Below are 22,219 nucleotides of genomic sequence, written 5' to 3' on the forward strand. Positions count from 1 at the left end.
CACGCTTCCAGTAAAAGGACATTTATTTAATGAAAATAACCCTCTCATAGAAAATACGCATGGCCCATTGTCTGCGTAAAAACCGCGGTTTGGGTCAGATCTCGTGTAAACAACTGGCCTTTTAACTCCTATGAGTGATCGAGACAGATTTTCTCCTTACAATATCAACACAATATCAAGTGACAAGTGATGATAACGAAGAAAAAAAAATATATGAAGGGATTATTAGTTGATCCAATACCAAGTCCTTCAAACTCACACCATAATAACTGTGAGGCAGACCGTGAATAGGTAGAATCAGTCGAACCATTTTTAGTTTACAAACTCGGTTCTAATTTACCGCCAAGCAAACACGGAACATCAGTCCTCGCCAAGCCACTGCTCGATTAAGGTGGACTGAAGCAATTAGAGGACCAGTTTTTCTCAAATATGTTATCACACAACGTTTTTTCTTTTTCAAAAGACTACATTGACGTGGAACTGCTCGTCGCGAACACAATTAATTTGGAATGCTCTTTACCTCGTTAGGCGCGCTGTATTAAACCAGTTTAACACTTTCATAACTTAGTGTGTGTTCTGTTTCGAGAAGGTAGAATTATCGGTCCGGGTCTACAAGTCTCCCAGAAGAAGCAGGAATTACTCCCCAATGCTTCCGGCCACGTTTGGGGGGAAGATTTGATTAACCGGCGATTTTACTACCGTTCTTGCTTTCCTACGTAAACTGTTCTCAGCACGAGGAACCGTAAAATGTAAATGAGATGGAAGATTTTCACGTGTTAGTTCAGCCTTATGCTGATTAAACCATGGAAACGAGGTTGATGTAAATTTGCATCACGAGATTTTTGATCTGAGCTCAAATTAAGGCTTTTGTAGTTGCTTTTTCTCACAATCAACTCCTTGATTTTCATGTTTAGCTTATTTTATTTAGGTTGATTTGTGCGCAGGCGAAGGGAAGAGTGGTGAAAAATACCAGTGCGGGAAAGAAAATGAAGAAGAAAAGATTCCCAAGGAAAAGTAGGAATCGGCTCTCACTTTTCGGGCGGGAAGATGTTGTCATGCGAGAGGATTCAACCCAAAACAATATTACTCACAGTGCGCGAAGGATTTATGAGTGAAAGGAGGCCTTCAGCGTCCACAAGAAAGCAAAAATCACGGAAATCCGTTTTGTTCGTCAGTAACGAATATGGAAGCGATCTTCGCAATAACGAACACTACATCAGCAGTAGTGAAAATAGAACCAGAAAAAATTCAGGCCTGTACGGGATTTGAACCTATGACCTCTGCGATATCGCGCAGTGCTCTACCAACTGAGCTAACAAGCCATTATGTTGGTTCCAAATAAACCCGTGAAAGGGTGAATAAATGACTTAAATATATGAAAATCATACATGTGAACTGCGAATTTTCGTAGTAGCAGAGAGTCGATATGTGTTTGTAGAATGATACCGCGAGTGGAGTGGCAAAAACCCTGCGGACTATCACCACTAACGTTCAATCCCCCCCCCTCCTCCATCTATGATCGATCGTTTCCCCCCGGTAGAGACATACCGCTGAGCAACAACAATCGAGTTTGCAAAATTTTATTTATGACTTTCAAGAAGTATTTGTGCTTACAATGTACAATGTTCAAGATGGTTTCGTTATGTTTACATTTACAACATTCTACACTAGAAAGGGAGCATACAAACAGTTCCAAAATCTAAAACAGGTACAATGACAGCGTTTCTGTCCCTCCACGAAAAGTGAATTCGTTAAAAGTCTAATTTACCTTTCTGATCACATAACAACTAGTGGAGTTTTCAAATTATGAGCGCGTAACCTGATCGTGCACGTAAGGGTAATCTAGAAACGGTTCTACGACAAGCTGAGGTCTACACGTATTCTGAGTGGTTCATACTTATGATCTATTGGAGGAAAGACAAAGATGACACCATAATAAGCAACATTTTGCTTCTTTATAATACAAAAACAAATAGATTCTATGTTGCCGTGGATCTGTCCAGTAGTAGATCACAGAAGACTTTAAAATGTGGTAGGAAAATCGGTGACACACGAGGTGCATGTTTCTAACCTTATTCTGACGTCTTCTGTGACCTGACGTTTCTTCAACCCGAGTGGAAGTTGTTGATTATGATGACGATGACTTCCTCTCAGGTAACCGCCCCTTTTAGCGCGGCCCTCACACGGACGAACAGAATACAGAATCAACTGTTACTCTGAAGTTCAAGCCGTTTACCGCTTTACAAATCACCATGATGTCATATTGTAACATTTTCTCGCATCTTGATCGATAGACAAGACTAGGCACATTAAGTAACAATAACAAACTTAATTCTTTAAACCCTCAAAGCGTCTAGCATCTAACTTCTCCTAAAGTATCACTGCTAAATCAAGAATCAAGATCAGGAGAATAAAGTAAATGAACCGTCGTCAACTAAAGACTCTTGATTGAACTACAGGAAAGGTAAACAGACCAGTATAGAGAATATGCCACCTGATGCTAGGGTGTAAACGGTTGACTATATAACAAATCCTATCGTATTCATTTTGACCGAGCATTAAAACTGCCTTGCATGATTGGTCAGGAATCTCGCGTCAATCTCACGGCCAATCACCTCTGGTGAAGATTGACTAAATGGCGCGTTGGAGCCCGAGCTAAAACGATGCGGATAAAGAGGGATTAAAAATCGTCTCGAGTAACATCACCTTCAACACCAATCGCAACCGGCGTTTTCCTGCGAACGAAGCCGTCTCCTACAAGTATTTACACGTCTACCATAAATATGGGTATCATTTCGATCGAAAAACTCACAATTTTCTTCGGGAAATATTCAATTTCATCATTTTAGCCGTCTAAGTAGTCTCCACCTGTTTTCCTTCAAACGTAGATTTGCGTTTTATTCAGCAAGTTTATCAATTTTCATTTCACCTGATCTAGATTCTCAAAGTCCAAATCAGTTCGCAAGAATAATGTGTCCAAAAATAGCCCATAGGTTTTTTTTTTTTAAAATATTGGAACCGAAAACATATCGCTGACTCGAGCATTTGGTAGAAAACTAACGTAAAACAAACAAAAAAACTATTTACAAATAAAACTATTAAGATAGAAAAGAAAACGGATACTCAAGTCAACGGAAAATGCCTGTAACAAAATAACTCTGCGCAACATATACCTCACTTTATCAAACAAAGAGTGCCACGACTCCAGTCAATACAACACAGCCATAAAATTAACAGACGACCCTATACCTCAACCTAGACAATTTTCGTTTCGACAAACCTCGCACCTTTTATATTAATTTTCTTATACTAATTTTTACCTTGTCTAAAAAATTACTCTGAGACTTGTCAACATGAACAACACAACGCAACCTTTTCTATCGCGCTTGATAGCGTACACTAGACAAATACAAATGCGAGGGGGAGGGGGTAAGGCAGGAAAATAAGCTATCCAAGATATATAACAAGCCTTTAACGAATCTTGTCTTTATTAGGGAACATTACCGTTTGTCTTAAGTTTACCCATCTGGCACGAGAGATTATTCCATCAATAAAACGCGCGGCTTCGTCAAAAGAAGGCACTGTTCTGCCGGTATGGGATGGCTCTTTAAGAGACAACCAGCGCAATGTAGACAGCTTGCTACCTTCCACAGAAGGGTTGTAAACTCCACGTCAATGCAGACAAACATCAGTTGATGTGATTCTCATCGTAGCCATTCTTAGCATTGGGCTTCTCTGGAGTGGGTTTGTTTAACTTGCGCACGGCTACAAAGTAGAATAAACTGACCGCAGCAACGATGGCGTGGATAGCGGTCAACGCGATGAGGAATCTGGTGCGGAGAGAGATGCATGCCACGGCCAAAACTGCGGAAAGAAATGAAGAAAATCAAATTCCTGGAAATTTTCCCCCGCGCTGATGGCGCATTATTGTAATCTCCGGTAAAATGCACTGCTGGCGCAGACACACGGGTTAAAGCGTCTGGCATGCACGAGGGGATTCATTCTGGCCGGCTGCGCGCCAATTTGCCGCGCAAAATTTCGAAACATAAAAGACAACCGATGTCTCGCAAAATAAGCTGTAGAATATTAAAACATTTGTAGAATCTGTAAAAAGAAATAAAAGTAGGGAAAATTAGAGACTTCTTCGAACACAAAGTTTATTCAGGAACTGGTATCCTGTTGATTTACAATTCTGTTCTGAGCTTTAACGAAAACGTTCTACGCTGTTATGACTGTCTCACTTGCATTTGAGGGAAGCTAGATTGTTTTGTTGTCATAAATAATCCAGGAAGTCTGTAATTTGAATCTTTACGTGCGACTTAAGTATTTCTTTTCTTTGCACGTCCATAACGAATGCTAAACATCGTTTTTTAATAAATGCTTTTATTTCTCGACAAAATTAAGGCGGGAACGGAGGGAAGGGGAGAAATTTCCCGGCGGACCCATTGATACCTTCATTACTTTCCCAGAGCTGAACCTGCGAGCAAGCGTTCCTTTTTTTAAGCGGTCATCTTACGCAAGGTTCGCTTCGTTACCTCTACACCTGAGCAGTTTGGCAAACTCGTGTTTTTGCTTAGGGGGCAGATGTAGGTGTGCCTCGAGTTCTGATCGGTGCGGCGCTTTGTTGTCTCATCTTACGACCTAACTATCACTTGATTAAAGAACAGTCATAGAAATAACTAACACACTACTTACACAACGTTGCTGCCCCGCAGTACGTAGAGTGGAGTAATAAAATACGCCTATGGAGAAGAAAACATTTGAATCAGAGGTCAACCATTTACTAGTAGGCGTGGTAGACCTTACTTCCAGATTAACAGCTCTGGATTGATTCAGATTTGCGCTATGACCAAGATTTTAAGATAAAATTATCTCTCCCGTGTCTCTCTCCTGACCGAGAAGAACAAATAAACAGCGGCCACAAGTGAGGAAAATATGAAGAAATGCTGTGGAAGGGGTGGTAGCCAGCGATGGAATAGCATCCCCTTTAGGGGAGGGAGAAGGAGCAGTTCTCCTAGTCACTTCATGATGCAGAGACTGGCATGACCTTTAGCAGTCGTCAGCCTAGGGCCCGTGAGGGTAACGAAAACTTTCAGAAGGGACAAGGGTAGCGCGGGAGAGGCGAACTGCGACCGAAAGTTGAGAGAAAGTTTGATTTCCCAGGGACTTGCTAAAGGTCCTTTGTCTGTATTGTTTAGTTAAACATGCTGTAGCAAGGGCTTTTCAAATGATTGGTTGAGTTTAAAGCGCGTCACAAACACGCCTTTCAGAGTCGCCGTTTTGGTTCCAGGTAAACTGCTTGGCGCACCTTCGGCAACAGCTACATGATTGCGACGAATGTCTTCGGGAAATGAGAGGCCTCCATCTTGAGTTAAAAGAAAGAAATTTCGGCATTTCGGCATCCCCACCCCTCCCCCTTCCTCCCCCTCCCCCCGCTTCCAGCGTCCAATTTTTCCGAGAAGGACAAACTATCACTTGACGGTTTATTACCCTGACCAGCGCTCTCCAATAAGATACTTACTATGAAATCGAAACTTACTTTATGGAAGATATAGTTATAGGCTTTGTTCCCCATGATATACCAGCGATCCCTAAAACAACAAAAGGACGATGATTTCATTAAAGAGGTAATTATTCTTAGGGGTTTGTAAGAAAACCTCTGAGGACAGATGTATTTAGCCAAAACTCGTTTGACTGCCTCCTCAAACACAAAAACAAGAAAAAGAAAAGAATATGTGTCCTAGTTTAGCTTAATTCCTGATTATTTATCCTGTTAGTTGTAGCGCTTCGTTTTATAGTTAAAACCATTTCCAGCCCCCTTATCATCGTTATCAAAAGTTCCATTTTTTCCTTCTTTATCATCATCATTATCATTATCCCTGGCCGGGTCATTGTGTAGTGTTCTTGGGCAAAACAGTTTTCTTTCGCGGGAGATTAAATGGGTACGGGCAAATTGTCAGGGAAGTCTGATGAAATGCTGGGGGGTAACCTTGAGATGGACTATCATCCCATCCAGGGGGGAGCAGTGATACTCCTAGTCCGCCTGCCTCATGGAATGGTAACCAGGATAAGCTACGGTTGAATGGATCACTTAGCTCGAGTACAGAATTTACCTTCAGCCATCATCAACGAAATAATTTAAGGGTAGTGGTTCACCAACCTATCAAAGCGCTTGCCAGCAGTCGACAACTTAGAGCACCGGCGAAACTAGTAGATTCTTTACTATCGCCCAGAGCACGTAAACAATAGCTTGGAAATATCATCAACTGAAAAAAAGACGAAAAAGATGTATTAATCAATATCAATACCTACTACCTAAAATAAATGTCGTCGACTACAATATACTAGCGCCCTTAAAAATTTCCTGTGCCACCTGAAACAGTTCTCGCCTATCTTTCAGCGACGCCTCAGGGAAGCACTGAAATTGTACGATGTCTAAAATTTGTTCCTCGTAGGTTAGGCATTTCTTATGCAACATGCACATACTGTCGACTATAGAATACAAGCAACCTGCAATATTTTCTTCACTAAAATCATTATCCGCCTAAATTTAAGCGACGCCTCAAATTATGCGCTAAAAATTACGCGCTGTCCAAAACTCGGTCGTCGGGTAATAAGTTAGGCGTTTGTAAAGTAACATGCACGTACTGTCCACTAAATTGTACTGAATCACCTCGAAGTGTTATGTGCCAATTACAACAGTGCCCGTCTAGCTTTCAGAGACGCCTCAAAATATACCCTAAAATTACGCTTTGTGTAAAATTCGTTCACCGTGTAGTAGGTAAGGCGTTTGTTATATAACATGCATATGCTGTGCGCAGTCTAACGAACTCTTTCTGATCACGTACCATAATTGATACTACAGAGAGGAAGACTGGTACCACCACTTGCCATGTTCTGGAATAAAAGAGAAAAAAAAAGCATACTAAACTGAAAGAAGCGAATGGTCTCTGTTACGTCGTTGCACGTTCCTCGGGCATCACAGACACACGGAGTAAGGAAAAAAAACAGCAACTGACAAAAAACGACTTACTCGTATCCTCTCGGTATACTTATGAAGTATGACTCATGGCTGCCAAGGACCTGAAGAACCTACAAGACAAACAGACGGCAGTTAGAGCTCGCTGCTAATGTTTCAAGAAGAGATAAAGCGCTCTCTGATTAAGCGTCATAAAGCTAAAACCAAAGTTATCAGATCGACCAAAAAGAAGAAAGGAAAATACATTTAGGAGCCAATTAGACCTTAAATTAAAACCGACCAAAATGCCCAAAGCGCGGGGAAATGCAAGCGACCAAGCAGGGCGTGAAATTAACTTTTTTTCCTGATAGCCACTTGGCTCCTAAATTCTTCAAAGTGTTAGCCAATTCAAAAAAAGTTGGTCGCCATTTTCAAAGACAAACAAATTTCTTTCTTTACGCTGTCAGCGTTCTAGATAGACCCTCCAAAATTAAGTTAAGAAAAAGATCTTTAACGTGCTACAAAGTGGACACTCATCTAAATCCAAGACGGCGTCCAGTTATCCATCGAGATGCATGTGCTACGTTTTGGAAACAAACTTAACGAGGAAGTTTGCCGCGGATTTATCTTTGCAAATCTTTTTAATTCACTAAATCTCTTGGTAAGGTTATGATGAAACGTTCTAGTCGCCAATTTGGCGACTAACTTTCAGGATTTGGTCGCCAAAGTGAAAAATTTAGTCGCATTGGCGCCTGTATTAGGCGCAATTTCACGCCCTGCCAAGTCGTAATGTGTTTAATACTTCATCTGATTGATCATGAGAATAACGCGAGTTCTCTAAACTAATCACAGAGCGAAGTAAAGCAAAAAACAAAACAATCCCGGATTATTATCTGTCTGATTACTAAGAGATGATTACTCAGCTTATCATATAAAGGGCTTATCCTAAAGTATTCCTTCAATCAATTTTTACATAAGTATGTTGATATATCTGTTTGCTACGTAAACTTAAACCAGGGGTAAATTCAGGTTTCGCAAGAGGTCTAAGCACATGCGATTTGAACGGATCACAAGCCAGGGTCACACGCGTCATTAGCTCTCTCGCGTACGGTGTCACGTGTTCCGGAAGTGTCCGTGACACAAAACGAGTTTTATTTCGACGTGACTTGATATGTACTGAGTGACTTTCACATCTACCTTTAAAAACAATAAGACTTTCCGAGTCCGATTAAAAACAATGATTATAAGAAATGCTTCTAAGGCTGAAAAGCGATAATTCATCACCGACTAAAATTCAGAAAGAATGGTCGACTAGAAAAACCTCTTAAAGAAAAAAAAATTGTAACAAAGGCCAATGAAATCAGACTTTCTCTTAATACAAACAAAATCCGAGAACACATTTCCTCTAAAAATATCAAACAAGGAAGACAAAGTGACATTAACAGGAAAAAACTCAGAGTAGTGGGTTTTTAAATTGAAAAATCTGTAAGTTGTCGAGTTATAGCAGTCGTTGTTAGCTGTGTAAAACAGGAAAGAAGGAAAACTTAATGGGGCACACAGGACAAAAAGCTGTCGGTGAGGAAATCAACGGAGAAGTAAAGAGAACTTTTCTCGTGATTTGCTTTTACATTTGTGCTGAATTGAACAAATTGCACAGGTCCTTGTTTACTTCCTTTCCTTCCGTTGGGATGTTTGGTGCTGAAAAACGCGTATTCAGTGCTCAAATATCGCATCGTTCCTAGCGAAAAGCGACATACCATAAACATGTTCGCTCTGTCAGTTTCGAAATGCACAACGAATATGTAGGTTCAGCGGCTGCCGAGTAAAACACAGGGCAACGAGACAAATTTTTCGCCTCAAGTGAATGAAATGTAAACAAAAACTGTCATGAAAAAGTGCCGTTTGTTTGAGAAAAACATATAAACTAAATGTACTTTTCAGTAAAAGGCTTTAGAAAGCTTTCGAAAATTCACACTTGAGCGCTTTCAAGGGACCAAACGCCATTTTTAAAATTGAATGCACTAATGCGAATTTTATTTCAAGCTTTTTCAGTCGGGCATCAGTTTAAACACACTGACATCTAAAATACAGAAGAAAAACGCGTGAAATCCGGTGTAAAACCAAAACAAATTGTATTATCGTCAAGCAATAAAAGGCATGGACGACAAAATAGCGTTTTAATCAATGTTTTCCTAAAAAATTATTCAATGAGAGTGAATTTTCATAATCCATTTTCACAGAACATTTTCGCCTCTTCATAATAAACTGCCGACGAAACATCTTAAAACTGTGTGAAAACGAATGGAACGGTAAAATCTTCAAGATGTAAAATTTAAGATGGAAATTTATTAAAGAAAAGAATTAACAATTCGCTCAAAAGAATAAAAACAAGAAAAGTTATTCAAAATGTCGAAGGTAATTCTCCGTGTATTCAAACATAGCTTGTCATGAACACTACATGATAAATTTCTTAACAACCTCATACCTATCTTAATAATTCATGAACGCACGATTTTGATTTTAAAAAATATCCTTTAAAATTAAATATGGACTTTCTATTTCCCTCGAAAAAAGTTAGTTCTGCCGAACTTGCTATTAGAATTTTAAATTAATTTCTCGTTGATTTACCAATGTACATTATGAGATTTGCAACGAGTAATCAATGTACTTGTCAAATGCTCTCCAAAGTACAACAAGAAACTAATTCCGTAATAAAACATTCAGACGGCGTTTCTTGCTAAGGGTTTCCTTGTTACGGAGGCAGTGCCTAGAGCGCTATTCATTTCAGGATAATAATAAAAGGCCCTTAGACACCTCCCGGGAACTTACGAAGACGCCAAAAAGAAACGGCACTGTTTCTATTATTTAGCTATAGCATCAGAAACAATTCAGTAAAGTACAATCTGAAAGACTAAGCGTTTCTGTACATTTTCCTTTATACAGCTGCCGTTTATATGATCGAAGACAGCGCGCGAAGGAACATTTTACACATTAAAAAAATAAACGCATTTATAAAAACTTGGATAAATTCGATGATATTACAGAAATAACATTTGGGAAGTAATTGTCATAGTTATGACCACTGTCAAACCTTGGCATTCACAGCAAAAAAAAAAAAATTAATAACAAAAACGTCAATTTATTTCAAAGATTCTCAATCGAGGCAAACGCACGCTGCCCGTGGATTTGTTTATTGAACAAGCTTAGGAAATTTTCTCCACGTTGATAACGATGTTCTCAAAGTAATTACAAAAGGAAACTCTCTGTCAAAAATTTACAGCTTGACAAATGAATATCGTAATGAGTACTGGACTTATGCAAAATACGATGTTCGGTCTTAACGCGAATGTTGGGTAAAAGAATAGGATTGAACGACAAATTTACAATGTTTTGCGAATACAGACCTTACTCGGTTCCTTCCCTCCGATTCCAAGAAGCTTCCTGCATTTTAAGCGACTCTGTGCATCGTCAAAACTGCGCCTGTTGATGAACAAATAATAATAACACGAGAATAGACAGCTTTGAAATTGGAGATACTGTTCCTTCGGTAAAAATACGCACTATTTCAATTTCAGTTTCTTCTGAACGAGATAAATACGAAGCTTATTTTTCTTTTCCGGTTTGGCAGTCCGCCTAAGGCAGTGCGCTGATTCCGCGAATATCAACTGAATCTTCAAAACCATGTAAACGAATTGAAACTACATCACCTCAACATGATACAATGTACATTCACACATATTTTGCTTGTCATGAACAGAACAATACGGATAAAAACCGCGTAACTTTTTTGCATTTCAAAGTAAAAATTTGAATTCCCAATTCAGCACGCAATTATTCAATCGTTTCGCCATCTTGAAATCAGAAAAGCAAATTAAATAAAACCGCAACTTGCCGACGGTGCTGTCGGTGATGAGTTCCAGGCGATCGTGTACTCTTGCGCTAACACTTGTAGCGAAAAGCTAACTACGATCAAATCCATTCGCCTGCACCGGATAAATAAATACCACAACCTACCTTTTGGCGATAAAATTCATGGTATTGATTCAAGAGATACAGCCGGATGAGCTACACAATAAACCTTTGGAAAGCGTCGAGGTCAAATAGAACTATCGAGCGAATATTTGACCACCGTCGACAATCGAAAACGCAACTCAGAAAAAAAATTTAAAAGAACATTCGATCAGAGAACATCACGGCGATTTGGCGACTTGCGAACATGATCTCAAGATAGGAGTTCTCGTAATAAAACACAGTGGAAAAAGATCATTAAAAATTTCAACCAATGTTTAAAAGCGACACCGAACAAGCTGGATTAGATCGATGACAGTAGTGCATGAAATTTGCAAAGCGAATATAATTCCAGCTAAAGGCGATACCACATCGCGAACGAAGTGCGAACTACTACAATGATATTTAGATCTTACTTCTCTGTCTTGACCAGAGGCGGTCTTTTGTTATCCGAGGACATCGTCGAGGTCGAAAAAGAGCTACACCGCCAGTTTCCGTTTCACCTCAGACGAAAATGTTCTGACTAGCAACTCCAAGGAAACTTGACACCGACATCGACACTCAGAAGGGAGGGGAGGGAAGAGGAGGAAATATTGTCATGTTTACTGACTAAATTATTCATATCTTGTGCTTTCGACGATAAGGGACCGTTCGCAATTTCCATTGATGAAATAAAATCTGCAGCTGAGTGAAATGGTAATCTAGTTTTAGAACACAGCGTATGGGATTTTTAAGAAATAGTGTCTGTGCCGCTGAAAAAAGCCGAAATAGAAAATTTCACAATGGCTCTCAAATCTTAGCAGCTCCATAATTTGGGCCACTGCCTGCCCACGACGCCTCTTAAACAGGTAATGAATATTGCAAAAATATAGCTCGTGGATAATCTGTTTAATTTTTTATTTGCATTTATTCTTATTTTTGTCTAGCATTTATGAGATCTCTTAACAGACGAAAAAGTAATGTTAAATGGAAATTTTCGCTTGTAAATAAGTTGAAAATGTCCGGGTTATCTGCTAAAATTCGCTGCACCTTAGGTTCCCTGGTAGAGCATGCTCCTCCGAAAGCGGAACATATTACTAATTTGTTCAACAAATATGGATGGATTCAAAACACTTCCTCGTAATCTAGTTTTGCCACAATAAGGCAAAAAAGCAATTTTGACATCGCGGGAGTAGCGTAATAAATTGAGCGCCTTTCTTAACCTCGAACGAAATACATTATGTAGGTTTCTGTATAATTCTGTGGATTCCTTGATTTACTTTTCAAGGTTTGTGTTGAAAATTGCTAATATATTCAAAACAAGACCTGGCTGACATATCACTTGGTTTCATTTTGAGGATTTGCATTTATTGCCGATGATTTTGGCAAATTGTTCGTCATTCGATTGTTTTGTAATATTTTCTTTAAGTCGTGCTCGATTCCACCGCTTTAAAGGTGTCAAAAAAAAAACAACTAGCTGAGAACGGCCTCCATTTCAGCTTCCAATATTGTGGTCACTGTCACTGATCTCTCGAAACCAGTCCGACAACAAGCCTCTTATATTCTCCTCTATGCAACGCAACGAAAGGTTGAGGAAATTAAACGCAAATTAAGGCTTAAAGATAGAATGAATAAAACTTACTTCAATCTTCCCAACATGGCAACTGATTTCAGTCGAAAGTCGAGCCAAACGTAAGGAAAAAACACAGGATTCGATAGAGAGATCACAGGACACTAATCCTGATGTTAACATACAACGGTGGAGGACCGAGGACAGAAAAGACAAATGTTGACGGCTTGTAATGGATGTAATTCGCTGCTTAGTTGATGATTTTACATGTATGACGCACGTGTCAATTATAAGGCAAGTGATAGTATATGTCGACACGGCTGAAACCAGCTGGATGAAAATGGAAATTGTCGGCTGCTTGAAAAGCTTTCACCTTTATGGAAAAATACCTCAAAAGCTTCGCTTTCGAAGTGTCAAGATGGTATCTTCATTTCGAAGCGGTAATCGGTGTTGATCCCAGCGACAACTTCTTCGAGTCGAAAAAAAAAGATCAATTGAATGAAAAATCTTTGAATCTTTTCTAATGGGGATTTATTTAACATATTCCAACGTATTTGACTAGTATCTGCCCGCAATTTACATGTCAAAATCCCGGATTCGAGCTGTCAAAACATGAAAAGACTTCTTGAAAAGAAAATGTTTAATATTAAATGTTTTGAAATGTCACTGTGTCAAAAAACCAGATAGAAGCGATGCTTTTCATTGACGACAAAGTGAAATATTGATAAATATAAATATACGGATGGTAATCAGGGTTTCGAACCCACTATACGAAAACGATAGTGCGCTTGCGTATCACAAAAGCACCAATCAGTTTGAATTCGTCGCCATGGACAACTAGAATAATCTTTTTAATATCGTAATACTTACTGATATTAATGAACTCAAATCTATCATAAGTCAACTCTTGTTCACATTACACTGATTTAATTTTCTTACAGCAAAATCCATTAAAATTGTGCATGCGCAAACGTTGGCCGAGAGGGGGCTGTAATAGAGAGCAAATGACGTTTGACGTCACCGTTTTTACGGAAGAAAGGAAGAAGCCTGGAGACGAAACTAAGTGAGGAAAGCTTACAATATACACGAAAATGCTACCCGAGAAATCCACTCATTTTTTCGGGTTTTAAAGACTGAAAGCTGCGTAAATATTTACGGTCTTCTTTCTTGTAATACTTCCAGCGGCCTGGCCGGTTAACACGACGAAAGTGCACGACAAAAGTGCAAACTCAATGAAAAAGTTGACTTATTCGTAGCCGCCAATATACCCCTCGGTTCTTCATTCGTTAGTTAGATTTATGTCACAATCTTTCCCAGTTCAAACCACTTACCGTGATAACGTTTTACGGGTAAGCATGCTAATCGTGAGAAAAATCGGATGTAATCGTGAAACCCGGCAAACGTTGATGCTAGATCTAGTGAATTCATATCCGCGCTGAAAAACAACGGGTTCCGGCTTTTTTATGTGTACTAAGTTCTTTGGACACTATTGCCTTCATTCGCCCATTCAACTCGCCCAAATAGCCCTCAGAGGAAACCTTCGTTTAAGTATAACTGAACTGTCCCTTTATAAGAGTTTAAAACGCTCCTTTTCTTCTCTCCTCCCCCCCCCCCCCCCCCCCCTTTGCGTGTATCTCAGTAATTTATGTTAATTGAAAAACCGCTCATTTCCATAACTGCACGAGGAGCCAGAGACGGGGAAAAGAATACCTAAAAAAAACATATGGAGAAGGGAGGTGTAAATGATCAAAGGGGGACTGGAACTATTATGCTACAACTTTTTAAGTTCATTTAAACAGCGTCTTGATTTGCTCCGCTCACCTTCTTACTGCATAGTCTTTGTGCATATCGGGCGCGCTTAAACGGACTGCATCAGACATATTACTGTCGTCTTGGATGTCTTGTTTGTCTTCTGTTACCTCAGGGTCTTCCTGATCAGGTGATAAAAGAAATTTTCGCGTAAGCCACAAGAATTATCTTGCGCTCGAGTTATTTTCGTGAGGGGCGAAATTTTGGCAGTTATTCGGTAAGGATCACCGCAACTAGTTACAACTAAAATATATTAAAAGAAAAAATATATATATGCATATATATGTATCTTTTTGTCGGCTTGACTGAAATTCTCCGCCCAAAAACGAAACAGAGTAAAGCTGAATGGGAGACAGCAACTAGAAACTTGTGGAAGAGGATTAAATTTGAAGGAGATTGCCGGTCGGCCTGTCTTCAAGTGTCTCACAGCCAGCGCCAAAGCGATATTCTTTATCTGATTTGCCGTCTGGTACTGTGACAATGTAAAGGTTCTAAAGTCAATTAAGTTAAAATAACAGTACAGCCTAAAAATATCATGACCTCCTCTGGCCCCTGTTCAATTTCAACTTTCAACGGAAATGCCGCTCGGAAAGGGTTCTCGGAAAGTCTCACCCTAATGATAGCCATAACACAGAACATTCCTTTTCTGAGATTAAAAGAGAACATAAATTTACCTCAAAGAACTACAGATATCTACATCTCGGCCTCTATTTTAAGGCAGCTTCACATCTCAAATGGAAGTGATCGTGAAAAAACAAAACTTTTTCAGCGCCGAAGACCTGACCTAATTGGACCTAAAAGATTTTCAGTTTAATGGAATTTTTTTTTTAGACAATCGATCTCACCACTTCAAGCTTTATTAACGTAAGAATTCAAGAGTGTCAGATGCACTTCTGATATTTGCTCTGATTCTGGCGAATACGGGTCTTTTTCTGAATTACTTAGACAAAACCTCGTTAAAGAAGCATGACAATTTATTTTTTTGATGCTTCGAGAATGACATAGGTCAACCCATGCCTGATCTCTGCGGTACAGCTATGGTAATTTTTGTTATATTTTGAGATCAGACAACCGGAATTTCCTTTATGTACGTCACTCCGTTAACAAATCAGCCAGTATAAAATCGCTAAATTTGACTCCATGTCAAAATCTATGGAGTACTTACTTTTTTTTGTCTTCAAAGGAATGTTCGCTCGAACATGCTAAATTGTCAATGCACTTTTGTGGGCAAACACATTTGGAATTTGGCTCTACGATTGTTATCGATTATTAAGTGCGTCAGTAAGGAGATTAAATCCAGCAAATTTAGCTCGCCTTGGAGGAAAGGTCAGTGGAACAGGAAAACGCAACGATCTGTGAAAGATAAATGTTGTCTTCCCAATGGAAGGAAAATATCGTCACGCAAAAATATCACAGAGACAGAACGACTCCTATTTCGTTCGTCCTAGTTACAAACCAATGTTTACTTAAATCCTTTGAAGATAATGGCTTGGAGAAATGACTACATGTGAAAAGTAAACGTAATAAAGGGAAGAGATATACTACCTGGCTCACGTGAAAGAAGAAATGAGAACTCACAGTAAAACTATCGGAATTTCGTGTGATGTTTGAGTAATATAATAGCTGACTTCATGCGACGATTTCGGCCACTGAACTTCTTAAAAAGAAAAATCTTTACAGGAGATGAACCCTGCTCACCTGGTGTCGCAATCACAGACCAAGAAAAACTCGCTGATGGGAGTCGAAGTTGTAGTCAAATGATTGTCGGTTCAGAGGAATTATTAATATGTGAGCGAGTTATATTGCACGGCCAACGTAGCATTTCACACCTGAATGCAGGTGATCACGCGATGGTCATTCGGTAAGCCTTCGGTAGTGTTCGTTGACTTTACGGACTTTACGAACTGATTAGATTACCGTTCGTCGGGCAAGGTAATTTTCAGCAAATGATCATAAGCAAATACATATTTTCTGGTTTTCGAGGATTATTATAAACGATCGCATATCAAGGGTCCCAGAAAAAAAATAACTAATCAGAGATATCCCAGTTTTAACAATTTCCTCCAGGAAAACGGATTTTTAAAAGTAATACTAAACACTTTTGTTAATGATTAGCTTGGACTGTGACAAAAGATATCGACTGAACTTTCGACTGATATAAGCAACTTCGTTCCCAGGGTCGTCTCATTTCCCACCTCGAGAAAGGAAGAGAGGGCCCTGATAACGAGGTTGTGATAAAAGCTGGCTACAGAAAAATGAGCAATGACTACCTTTGAACTTTTAGCGTTTTTAGTGGTGCCTTGTGTTTAAGTCATGCAATTTCTTTTTTTTTCTTTTTTTTTTCGGCGTCATTAATTTGTTGGCTTCCCCTAAGATGATGCTTATTATGTCGCACGACAGTGCGCCGTTTCCGCTGGACCTCAGTATTGTCTAAGCGGTCTCACTTATGTCTGTTGTGGTTTCTCCATAAATAGACTTAGCGGATTATAAGAGGACAAAAAGTGAACTCACCATAATTTCAAGCTTCAACTGTAGTCTCAAAAGGACGAGAAATGTTTTGCATTCAGGAAGAAACAGTTCGGACGCAAGCAGGATGTCCCCCACTGATTAAAAGTAACTGTTCCTCATTCTGCGAAATAAAAATGAAACAAAAACTAAACATTCTGCAAGCTTCTTGAGAGACAATTTATCTTCGCATCAGTTTTAATCCCTGCAAAATATCTATGTTTTATTCTCGGCCTTCCTGTTTCCTCTCTAGTCTGGTAAAGATAGGGCATGGTGATAATATAATACCACACCCCACTGAATAGTGAATTGACTAAACGTGTGTCACTATCATTGAAAACAGTATACGTCTCTGTTGAAACAGGTCTGAAAATCTCAAGACTGGCGTGTTGTGGCTAAATTAAGATGGACTCTTCCTTGTTTTCACTTTAAGGGTTTTAAAACATAATAGTTTTGCATGACGCATTTTCAAAACAAAAAAAAAACAAAAAAAACACATGACCTCAAATTATTGCGACATCGGTAACATCTTTGTGAAATCCTCGGCTTAAATGCGGAATAACCAGCTCTGACTCCAAGACGCGAAAATTGATAACATAGTTTGCGCGTTTGACGGCCGAAAAAATTCATCGCATTTAGCTTAGTTACCTGTAAATACATTCAACTCCAATTCAATAATTTGCTAAAAAAGTGTTTTTTTCAGGTAGAATATGTGTTGTTGTTTACTCCTCATTCTATGTCTCTGATATCCTTCGTCTCGTCTGTAACTACTATCAAAGCACCTCAGCAAATGAATGAAAGCAAACTTTTTTGGAAACCGTTAATTGTTTTCGCTGCTTAATTTACACGCAGTTGCATGGCTAAGCCGATAGAATTCACCGCGATAGAGGATGAATTGCGCTCGAAAGAAATTTCCCCCAATAAACAATTAGCAATACCATTTATTGGCGTCTGTAACGAAAGCCCGAATTTACAGTACAGGATACTGAAGTACAAAAGAGTGTCAAAAGAATTTTTATTTTGTTTTGCGTAGAACACCCTTTGTACAAAGATTTCTTTAATGAACCGGAAAAAGAAAATTAAAATTTCCTCGCTGAAATATGCATTAACGACTAACTAGTTGAATTTTGTTTTTCCTTAGGGCAGTTTTTGCGTGGTTTTCAAATACGTGCTTGACGCATATTAAAACTAACCACAGAATTACATTTTAAAGGAAGAACTGAAAGCTCCAATGTTAGAGATATCATTTTATTGTTCATCCCACGTGCAAATGCAATTTTTGAGACCCTAAAGAAGTTGTTTGACCGCAGCGAACGTATAATATAGTGCCAAAGGTTATTCTTTTAACGCTTTTAAGCAACTTTCTATCAAATAACTACATTTCAGCAGACTGCAAAGAAAGCAATGGCAATTTTTGGACAATCTAAAGTTTCGATCAAATAATCTGAATAAAATCTTTAGCCGTGCAGTGTTTTTTTATTTCGGATAAAGTCAGAATTTCACGTTGTAATGATTAAAGATGACAATTTCCCCGCCGCTAAAGATTAAAAAAAGAACGAGATCACATGCATTTGCAACGAAAAGTGATATTCACTCCACTCGAAAATCGAAATTGATAAAACATGCGGATTTCAATAAGGATTTTCTGTAGCATTTTTAAAGATAAACAATTTTAGTTTTAGTTCAAAACGAACATTAAAATAATATGAACGTAAAGGAAAAATAACATTCAAGCAAAACTGACGAATTCATATTGAAATGGAAGAGAAAAACAATCAAAATGAGACAGTATTCGTAAAGTTGGACATTCTCAATTCCAGGCGCTTACAGGCAAATCTTACTTTTAATTGCTTCGAGAAGATTATAAATTTGAATTCTACGTGAAGAAAATTGCGTACTTACGTGTACACTTTCTAAATCATTTTCACAGTTTGCCGTAACCCGAATGATCTGTAGTAATAATATGCTGTCGAAAAATGACAAAACTTGTACCTCAGACAAGTGTGCGCTGAAACTGGTATTCTTTTTGAATCGGCGCTGTCAGCGAAACCCGGAACTTGTGTTCATATAGCTGATTAAAACAATTTCACAGACATCAAGATCAGGTCTTTTAAAGACAGTAATTCCAAATAATTTACAACTCAAGAACAATGAGAGACGAGGATTTATGTTTGAGCGCTTTGACGTGGAAAACAAAACAATAATAACACGTTCTTATGAAAACACACAAAGAAGCTGAATAATTTCGTTTTTCTGACAGGAAAAAGACAACGAAACACAGAGCTTCATAAATAAACCACTCTGCAATATTTACACGAGAGCTTCAGTTTCCTTAGCAAAACCAGATTGACGACGAAGAAAAGAAAGTGATTTTCTATTTTGAATAGCATATTCTGTGAGATATAGATCGATATTGAGTAAAAAATGTGAAATACTCGAGTCTGAAGCTTAACAATATTTTTGCCCTTAGGGTCGAAAGGGTTTTGTGTTGATACAAATTGTATCAAAGCTATAACAATTCTGTATTTACAGAAACATTTCTGTTAGTCTACCAGGCTCTGTTTATTGAAATGCGTTTTTCAATGAGACAACATTCACAAAGGTGATAGTCATTTTAATCTCATGGTTTGTGAAAGGAGAGTGATTTACTCAGTTTGTCGCTGGAAAAATAAAGAGTCTTTTAGTCGAAGCAACAAAAACAAACAAATTGGGAAACAAAGCGAGGAAAGCTTGGGACAAGAAGAGCGATAGAAGAATTGATTTAAAGACAATTTTAAGAAAGTTACGCGCAATCGCAAAACCAAATAGACGATCTCAAATGCAAGCGAACCAACGAACTAATGGCGTCCTAACATAACGTAACGCAGAAACGCTTACACGAACACGTTTAAAAATGTAGGATTTCTCTCGCGAACAAAGTAACACATAAATTTACCCAGACCTGGACTTTAAAATTTAATTAGGCTGTCATTTTAATGTACAAACAAGTTATGGTCTCTATTAACGTCTTTTTTTGTTGTTGCTGTTGTTGCTCATTAAGATATATACAAGTGTTTGATTTTCTTCGGCTAGTATTCCGTGTCATGGTTGGTCTTTAAAAGAACTAAGCAGAGCACCTGCTTGTAGCGTTTATTCAGGGCTCGGCAACCGATTGAACTGAAATGTTACGTTAAAAAAAAAACTTGCTAAATTAATTGTCCCCACAGTAAAAGCAAATGTGCATTATATTCTTCCCAAGATTGCCGTTTCAGCAAATTCTTTGAAAGATGTATTTTTTTTTTTTTGCAAATTCTTGTTATCCAAACATTATGTATTAAGGAAATTGTATTTTGTTTGATATTTACGATACTGCATTTCGCGCCATGAAAACACATTACCCATGATTCCCTACGACCTTCGAGGTGGTTCGTACCATAAAAGGAAAAGGGAAATATTAAAGAAGACAACTCTATACATCACCTAGGAAGAAAAGAGAGCTTACTGACAAAAGCACGATAAGAAAGACAAACACCTGTCTTTGCCCACCTTTGAAATATCTCTTTTGCTTCAGGGTGAAATATTAGCCGCTAAGTGTAAAATTGACAAACATCTCTCCTACTGCTCATCCAGCCGACGAAAAAGAAAAAAAAAACGTTTTGTTATGTTAAATTCGTCGATATTTTGTCACAAATCCTCCGCAGCATTGTTACCGACCAAAAAAATTTGCACCAGGGTACAGCTGTAACACATTAGCACCTGGCGTTTAAAAATAGAAATATATGCTGCGCCTTAATCTCCTCCTTTGTTACAGCGGAATCCGACTTGAACTTCAACAAAGTCTGTCATTTCGTTTATTGCGAATATTTAGATCAACACTGTTCTCAACGCACAACAAAGTTTTAGGCTAAAAATTTAATTTTCACTGAGCTTATGAATATTTTTTTTTAGTCCATCACAATTAACTGGTTGAGTTTGCTGTAAACACCACAAGAAATTTGATTGGTCGGAAAAGGAAACTACAAATGGAAAGTGACAGAGTGGTGATTAATGCGGATTTATGCTGCACATCGAGTTTTTGTTTTAACATATGTCACCAAAAACGCACCAAAACCTCAGTATTTTTTCACGGCATGTGTCGGCCTCATTTCGATTCATTCAGCCAAATGAAGCTTTTGTTTACAGTAACTCTATCAAGGATCAATTCGTCTATGACAGTTATTTTCCTTCGTGTGGGGATATCCAGCAGATAAGCGCATCCACATTAATATACTTACCGCAAACAGAGGGAAAATAATTGCGATATTTGTAACCTAAACGTGGAAATCAATTAATTGAATGACGGAAAAAATCTTCTTTAGCACATTCCTCGTTTTGTCGTAATGCCACGGAAATTGTTTTGAAGAATATGATCAGTTGCTGCCCTATCAGGAGGGCGCTTGAATTTAAATGAGCTAAGCCTGTTGTCGAAATCTTACAAAGACATCAAGATCTTAAACTTGAGATTGACAGCGAAAATATAACTTCAATTGTGAATTAACATGTACAGATCTAACCGCTAGATAAAATACTTACATTGCGGTCAAATGCGGCGGTTAAAAGCTTACCACTGCCATTTAGAAATTACATTTGGGTAACAACGACATAAAACCTCCCTGCCGGGCCATAAGCAAGTTATATTACGCTGAAATTTTGCTTCACTAAACCTTTTTTCCCACATTTTTATCATTTTTTTTAATTTCACCCGAATATGAAGGTTATGTTGTCTCTCAAATTGTCTTCCTGCATAAAGGCATCGTCTCCGGCTTCAAAATCAAAGGAGGATATATATTTTTTCGAAACAAAACCGCTAATGATCAAAAAGTATAAAAAAAAACCCACTCATTTTAAAGGAAAAAGAAAAATATTAAATTACGTGCTAGTTTGAAGGTGAAAAGTGACGATTTGTAAACAGATCAGATGATGACAGCTGAGAGAAAATTTCAAAGATACAAAGACAAAAAATCTGTTTACCTTTGTAATAAGAAAAATAAGTGTTTCCTTTCAGAGAAGATCTCGCTGTAAAAATAATTGATGCTAGAGGTTTTCCTTGACGGGATCAGAGCCAGCGATGATTTCAAATGTGTTATTAAAATGCAGCAGTATTCAGTTCCAACCGGCTCACGAATTGTTCCCGAGTATGAAGGATACCAGGAAAAGCAAAAGGTGTTAGCGAGTTGATACCGTACAACGAGTTGGAGACTGGGAGAGAGTGAAATCATGACAAAGGAGGAGAATTTGGGAGGTCTGGCGATAGCTAATCTTCAACCTTGTCCCCAGTAGCTTCTCGGTATTCAAAATTGATGGCGCCTTATGGGAAAGAGGTTGAGCTGAATCGTTAAAACTCGACAACTTGCTCTGGTCTTAAAACAAAT

At 38.5% G+C, this 22,219-nt stretch overlaps 1 protein-coding gene across 8 annotated transcripts; it reads right to left on the reverse strand.

The window, feature by feature from the left end:
- Positions 1 to 1,564: 1,564 nt before the first annotated feature.
- Positions 1,565 to 22,048, reverse strand: LOC113670335 (tumor protein p53-inducible protein 11). Of its 8 annotated transcripts, none has more exons than XM_027186462.2 (10): positions 21,819 to 22,048; positions 16,836 to 16,953; positions 14,337 to 14,446; positions 10,363 to 10,438; positions 7,034 to 7,092; positions 6,849 to 6,897; positions 6,161 to 6,266; positions 5,540 to 5,591; positions 4,696 to 4,742; positions 1,565 to 3,864 (listed from the first exon to the last, which is right to left on the reverse strand). In XM_027186462.2, the coding sequence occupies exons 2-10, from the start codon at positions 16,836 to 16,838 to the stop codon at positions 3,689 to 3,691; spliced, it is 678 nt and encodes a 225-aa protein (XP_027042263.2). In that variant the 5' UTR covers positions 16,839 to 16,953; positions 21,819 to 22,048; the 3' UTR covers positions 1,565 to 3,688. The 8 variants fall into 8 exon arrangements, with proteins under 8 accessions (XP_027042263.2, XP_027042262.2, XP_089039808.1 ...); XM_027186461.2 differs by lacking the exon at positions 21,819 to 22,048 and adding an exon at positions 18,732 to 19,037; XM_089183682.1 differs by lacking the exon at positions 21,819 to 22,048 and adding an exon at positions 18,822 to 19,028.
- Between the last annotated feature and the right edge of the window lie 171 nt (positions 22,049 to 22,219).

This window comes from Pocillopora damicornis, chromosome 10 (genome assembly GCF_964200805.1).
Source record: "Pocillopora damicornis chromosome 10, jaPocDami1.2, whole genome shotgun sequence".
NCBI lineage: Eukaryota > Metazoa > Cnidaria > Anthozoa > Scleractinia > Pocilloporidae > Pocillopora > Pocillopora damicornis.

Excerpts from the sequence above, each read along its gene's own strand:
- LOC113670335 (XM_027186462.2), bottom strand. Across the intron at positions 7,093-10,362 it reads GAGGGAAGGAACCGAGTAAG|GTTCTTCAGGTCCTTGGCAG; the intron begins GTCTGTATTCGC and ends TTTGTCTTGTAG. Across the intron at positions 6,267-6,848 it reads TCTCTGTAGTATCAATTATG|TTGATGATATTTCCAAGCTA; the intron begins GTACGTGATCAG and ends TCTTTTTTTCAG.